Below are 7035 nucleotides of genomic sequence, written 5' to 3'. Positions count from 1 at the left end.
TTTTCTCTTTTTGGCTGTATGAATAATGTTGCTGTGAACATTTTGTATATATATTTTATATGTTTTCATTTCTCTTCTCAGTATATTTTCAGTGAATGAAAGTTTTGTTAATTCCCAAAGCTCTTTTGTAAATGACCAATTTGTTCATTTTATATTAGCACTACTTGTTCTACTTTGAGGCTCATTTCCTCTCTGTTTTCGAGGCACCTTGTTAATAGTTTTCCCATAACTAAATAAATGCTTTTTGCTTCTTTAAATTAGGATCTAAAATGTCCACTGAGGCCCAAAGAGTTGATGACAGTCCCAGCACTAGTGGAGGAAGTTCTGATGGAGACCAGCGTGAAAGTGTTCAGCAGGAACCAGAAAGAGAACAAGTTCAGCCCAAGAAAAAGGAGGGGAAACTATCCAGCAAAACAGCTGCTAAATTGTCAACTAGTGCTAAAAGGTACCTTAGTTATTGTAACCTTTAACTTTTAGTACCAATTTATTGTCTTAACTTCTATCTTTCAGTTGCATTTTATCATTTTTATTTTGGGTGTGGACCATGAAGTTCATGATTTTTCTTCTTACGGATTATTTCTTTTACATGGTTTTAGTTGTAGGCAAGGTCAACTTTTTGGTATTTAAAGTCAGTGAAATAGCATGGCAAATTAATAAAATACATATTCATAGTGTGTTTGTGTGTATTTATGTAGGTGAGCATATACAGAAAAATGCATGTAAAAGTGTGATGGTTTGCTTTGTAGTTACTTGACCATAAATATTTTATTCTGTTCAGTAATACAGAGTAGAGAGTAGGAACCTATTAAAGTAGTTACTGAATGATTGTATGTTTTCTACTACTCCCTGTTCATAAAGTGGGAAATGCCAGAGTATACAACAAAAGCACTTTGGTTTTATTAAGTTAGACAGTGGGTCAGTCTTGATAAAGATTTTCTTTTTCTCTAGAAAATAGGTATATCTGGAAGGTAGATATTTGAATGATTCTCTATTGCCACATCAATTGCTTATGATCATTGGCATGTCAATGGACTCAGCAGATGGAATCTGCTTTCATATTGTTAAAATATTGAATATCTCTTGGAAAACAGCTTAAAGGAGAATTAAATTTAGTAGAGTTCTGATCCTGTGATTTAATATTCTTGTTTTGTTTTAATACATTTTCATATTAAAAAGGAAGTATATATAAAAACAGTCTGTAAATTTTAAGCAGTCTAAAAATACCGAATGGTAGCTTCATATTTTATTGGAGAGTATGGATTAAGGGGAACTCCTTTCCCAAAGATCAAAAACCATTATGGTCTAATAGGCCTTGTTTCCCTCCGGCCTAGTCAGTCCTCAGGATTGGGAAGACCCTTCTCAGGCCCCTGGTGGGACATGACTTTTTAGGGAGAGAAGTTGGAGTGATGGTGAGTGGTCAGCATTCCATGGACTAGGGTGGTCAGTTTCCCCTTCCCAGAAGTGTGTTGCTGATTCCTAACCTCTGTTGAAGGAGTTGTGTGAAAGTCAGACTTGAACTTTAAACCTCTATACTAGAACTTGCTAGTGCAGGGGAAAGTGTTCAGTTTATTTTACTTTATTTTTTTAAATATATTTTATTGACTTTTTTTACAGTGAGGAAGGGAGAGGGATAGAGAGTTAGAAACATCGATGAGAGAAAAACATCGATCAGCTGCCTCCTACACACCTCCTACTGGGGATGTGCCCGCAACCAAGGTACATGCCATTGACCGGAATCGAACCTGGGACCCTTCAGTCCGCAGGCCGATGCTCTGTCTACTGAGCCAAACCGGTTAGGGCAGTGGTCGGCAAACTCATTAGTCAACAGAGCCAAATATCAACAGTACAACGATTGAAATTTCTTTTGAGAGCCAAATTTTTTAAACTTAAACTATATAGGTAGATACATTGTTATTAACTTAATTAGGGTACTCCTAAGGCTTAAGAAGAGCCACATTCAAGGGGCCAAAGAGCCGCGTGTGGCTCACAAGCCGCAGTTTGCCGACCATTGCGTTAGGGCATGTTCAGTTTATTTTTGCTATCACACCACAAGCCAGAGAGCTTCAGTTGGCTGATCCTACCCCTCTGCTACTTGGCCACACACAAAATGACCTGCACCTGGGAAATAGGGGGGTGGAATTAGGATGGATTAGAAAGGTGGTAGTGTAGAAAATATGAAAATGAGATGAAAGAAAGGAGTTTGGGGGTGGGTGGGTAAGAGATATTCAGGTACAGATTGTGGCCCTCTGTAAGTGAGGAGACTTTAATCCAGTCCTCAGCTTCCAGTGAGGTTTTCACAGGGCCTCCTCAGCTTTTCATGAAAGGGAGAGAGAGGATGGGCTGGCCAGGTCTGTGGGATGTAGGATCTGGAGACGGCTTCTGCCAGGTCTGTGCTCTGCTTGCCCAGGGCTGCTAGTCAGCAAAGACTCCTGTCTGTGTTCATGAGGCCCTGCCTTTTCCCTTGGCTGGCAGCACCACCATAAAATACCTCAAAAATAGTATTTCTTGGGTGATGTGGCAAATACCAAGTTCTGCTTATGAAAGAGAGTAAACTGTAAAATGTGTGAAAGTGAAGATTACGTGAGATTTTTCAAGTACATGGGTCATCTTTTACTTCATTTTATTACAGTATGTACAAAGTGTAGATTATATAAACCTAGTTTTTCTCCCCCTACCCTTTAAATAGGGGATAAAATGGTGTGTGTGTATATCTGATTGTCATGTACTAGAAATTGGTATTTTTGCATTGGTGAAAGTAAGAAGTATAATTATTTTTATCCTCACCAGAGGATATGTTTATTGATTTTAGAGAGAGGAAGGGAGAGAATGAGAGAGAGGAAGAAAAAGAGAAAGATCCATGTGAAAGAGAAACATAGATCAAACATAGATCGGTTGTCTCCCATAAACTCCCCGACTGGAAGTTGATGTTTCTATCTCTCTCTCTCTCTCTCTCCCCCTCTGAAATCAATAAAAAAAAAAATGTTTTTTTTAAATCAGTGGTCTCTTAGAATCACAGATATATAGTACAGTTGACCCTTCAACAGCATGGGTTTGAACTCTGTGAGTCCATTTATATGTAGATTTTCTTTTTCAATAAATACCTGTATTGTTTTTGTTCCACAGTTGGAACAAAAGATGTAGAAGGCCAATTGTATGCATCGATCTATGCCATTTTATATAGAGGCTAGAGCATGTATGCATTTTGATATAAGAGAGGTGGGTCTGGAACCAATCTCTTGTGATACCAAGGGAGGTTAGTTAAGTTTTGGGGGGAGTCAAAAGTTACACATGGATTTTCGACTGTGAGGTGGTTGGTGCCCCCAACCCCAGTGTTGTTCAGAGATCACCTGTATATACAGTAGTTTCCTCTTGTTTGCGGTTTCTCTTCCTGCAGTTTCAGTTACCTGAAGTCAACCACAGTCCGAAAATAGTAATTGGAAAATTTCAGGAATAATTCACAAGTTTTAAGTTGCACGTTGTTCTGAGTAGTATAATGAAATCTGACTCCCATTTGGGACTTTGTCATCCTTTTGTCTACCTGTTCTTTGGTCACTTAGTAGCCATCTAGGTTATCAGATAGACTGTTGTGGTGTCCCAGTGCTTGTGTTCAAATTACCCCTATTTTTCTTAATAATGGCTTCACAGTGCAAGAGTAGTGATGCTGGCAGTTCCGATATGCCAAAGATAAGCCATAAAGTGTTACTGTAAGTGAAAAGGTGAAAATTTTCAACTTAAGAAAAAAATCATATGCTGAAGTTGTTAAGATCTGTGGTAAGAACTATTCTTCTACCTATGAAATTGCCTAAATTAAACTTTATCATAGGTATATATGTATAGGGAAAAAACTTAGTACATCTATGGTTCTGTACTATCTGAAGTTTCAGGCATCCATCCACTGGGGATCTTGGACAGTAGCCCCTGTGGATAATGGGGGGTGTCTACTGTGTCACCATTCAGGATTAAACTCGAGGCTTATTATTTGCAATGGCTCTGTGTTTTCTAGGTTAATTCAGATGCTACTATGAGATTTAAAGATTTTTAGTAATTAGTTGCATGATTTTCTTCTTGAGAATAAGTTCATTTTGGAAGCTTTGACCAGTTGATTCAATTGGTCAGAATAGGGGTTCTCAAATAACTGAGGAATGCATTCTGTAGGGGAATATAGAAATTCATCTAGGTGGGAAGGGTGTTTTTTTTTTGTTTTGTTTTTCTAAAGTAACTGCCAAGAAGACACCTTTGTAAAAATCCCCATGTCCACATAGTCATGTTCTACTTGGCCCTGAATGAGTTATTGAAATTTTTTTAACCTAAAACATGTGACTATATATACACTGCTTAATTTTTCTGAACTACTAATCCATTATCTTGATGTTAAAATGAGTGCTTCATATTGTCTCCATTTTGTATAATCTATATATATAAAAGGCTAAGCAACCGTCTGACTGGCCAGTAGGTATGACACCACTGACCACCAGGGGGCAGACACTCAGGGCAGGAGCTGCTGACGCACCCCAGAACCAGAGAGGAGGGAGCCCGATTCCTTGCAGGGCCCGCAGGATTCCACCTTCGGCAGTGGGTTATGTTGTTGCTGGGGCACTGTCGGCCCTGAATCTGCTTTACTGCACACTTGCATTTGCATTCCACACCCTGTATGACAGCAACATTGCAGAGTGCCCTCTCACACGCTGGGATCCCTTGGGGGATGTCGGAGAGCCATTTTCGGCCTGATCCCCAGAGGCCAGGCCAAGGGACCCCACCTGCCAGAGGGTCCCCGCTCACTCTGCAGATGCCCTTTGAGCTGGCAGCGCCTGGCCGGGGAGGGACCTCAGGAGGTTGGCTCCAGGGCATGTCCAGCCCATCTCGCCCACTCCCACCCGGCTGGCCACCTTCTAATTATTTTCCTTTCAATGTGCATGAATCTGTGCACCAGGCCACTAGTATTGTTACCATATTCTTCAATTAAGTCTCAGTGAATCAAGATTGTTATTCCCCTGCCACTATCCCCTCCTCCTTCTTTTTAGCAATGACAGCCACAAGCAGTACTTTTATCATACCTGGAGCAGTTTAGGTTTTAGGTGAAATCTTAGACACTGAAATGTAGTCTATATTTTGCTTCTGACTTTTTTCAGAAACTATGTGCAGTTGCCAAATTCTGTATCATAATACAGAATTGGCACTGCCAGGTAGAAATGGGAAATTTAGGCAATTGTCCAGTTGATTTATGTCTAAAGAAATAATTTTGTCTTAAAAGTTCTGTTAAGAGAGAGGTCTTTTTGTTTGTTTGATTTAGCAAGATAATTACCTTTCATCTTAGCAGCTTACAATAACTAGCCTTAGTTTCTTTATCTGTTAAATGGGGACTGATAAACCAGTAATACTTAGAGAATTCTGTGAGATTAATTCACTTTTAATGGTCTAAGGTCATCATTTGAAAGGTACACTGTGAGTGTGAATTATTGATACTTTTTCATTTTCCTCACTCTAAGGGACAGTGCCTGAAATAGCTACCTTCTTTACCCCGCATGTCAAGACTGAGAAACTTAATATATACTATGATCACAACTTTTGAGATAGAATTGAATTGCTGTCATTGAAAACAGCAGGACATCTTCCAACTGTTTAAATAGCAATTCTTAGTATAATCTTTTTTGTTAAGAGAAATACAACCATTTTTAGGTATAATGTATTAACTCATTGCTCAGAGTTGTCAAGTTTATCAGTAAATTGCTTTTTGTATTGAATAATTAGACTTGGAATTATAGAGTCTGGAGAGGTTCAAGTTCCAAAATAGAATTCTATGGCAGAAAATTATGATATATCAGTTTTTCTAAACTAAAAGGGACAATGTAAGTATAAAGCAAGATGAGTTATTTGAAAATTCCCAAAGAAGTTCTTTTATGTTACAATAGTTTCCTTTGACATGCTCTTTTGAATGCCTATTCTTTTGTTCCTCTTAGTTTAAAAACAATTTATAACAGTAATTCATGTTTCTGGTAACAAATTAAATATTACAGAGACATTTTTAATGGGAAGCAACAGTTTTCTGTCCAAACACCCTTCTATCCTAATTTTATTTCCTTGAAGCAAACTCTTTTTGGCTGTCTCTGGGTGTAATTCTTCTGTTAGTTTTCTGCAGAACTCTAAATAATATACTTATATCTATCTGTTGAATTGTTAACATGAATAATACCTTTTGACTCCTTGCTATGAAATTTGAGGATGTAGCTTGTTTACCTATTCCTCCTTTCTTTTTACTCCTCCCAGTTAAGATAATCACTATTTCTTATTCCTTCAAATTTCAACAATATTTCTTGATTTCCTACTTTGGGGATATTAATACCCATTCTCCTTTCCATCTACTCACACCCATCTTCCATCCACTTTTAGCTGGTTTCTACTAGCTACACTTAATTTTACATCTTCAAGGTTAGTCACATTTACATTTTTTTTTTAAAATATATTTTATTGATTTTTTACAGAGAGGAAGGGAGAGAGATAGAGAGTCAGAAACATCGATGAGAGAGAAACATCGACCAGCTGCCTCCTGCACATCTCCTACTGGGGATGTGCCCGCAACCCAGGCACATGCCCCCGACCGGAATCGAACCTGGGACCCTTCAGTCCGCAGGCTGACGCTCTATCCACTGAGCCAAACCGGTTTCGGCTAGTCACATTTACATTGTGTAGTGCAATTACTACCCATCTTCTGTGCTTTATCTATAGTAAAAGACCAATAAATAGTCTGAACATTAAACTAATAAAAGGGTAATATGCTAATTAGACTGGGAGACCTTCTGGACGTCCTTCTGGACAAAGCCATAGTGGCAGGGCTGAGGCAGAGGCAGTTAGGGGCAATCAAGCCAGGAGGGGAGGGCAGTTGGGGGTAAGCAGGCCGGCAGGGTGCGCTAGTTGGGGGTGAGCAGGCTGGCGGGTGGGCCCGTTGGGGGTGAGCAGGCTGGCAGGGGAGCAGGCTGGCAGGGGGGAGCAGTTAGGAGTGACCAGGCCGGCAGAGGGGGGAAGTTGGTGGTGACTATG

At 39.5% G+C, this 7035-nt stretch overlaps 1 protein-coding gene across 1 annotated transcript in view; it reads left to right on the top strand.

The window, feature by feature from the left end:
- Positions 1 to 237: 237 nt before the first annotated feature.
- LOC102429679 (ubiquitin-conjugating enzyme E2 E2) overlaps positions 238 to 7035 on the top strand; it is a 239191-nt gene continuing 232393 nt past the window's right edge. Inside the window, exon 1 of the mRNA XM_006087622.3 lies at positions 238 to 445. Within this exon, the coding sequence (XP_006087684.1) occupies positions 270 to 445 (176 nt within the window). The 5' untranslated portion in view covers positions 238 to 269. The remainder of the gene's footprint in view (positions 446 to 7035) is intronic.

Source organism: Myotis lucifugus, unplaced genomic scaffold (genome assembly GCF_000147115.1).
Source record: "Myotis lucifugus unplaced genomic scaffold, Myoluc2.0 scaffold_39, whole genome shotgun sequence".
NCBI classification, from domain to species: Eukaryota; Metazoa; Chordata; class Mammalia; order Chiroptera; family Vespertilionidae; genus Myotis; species Myotis lucifugus.
This window is presented reverse-complemented; position numbering and strand designations above follow the sequence as displayed.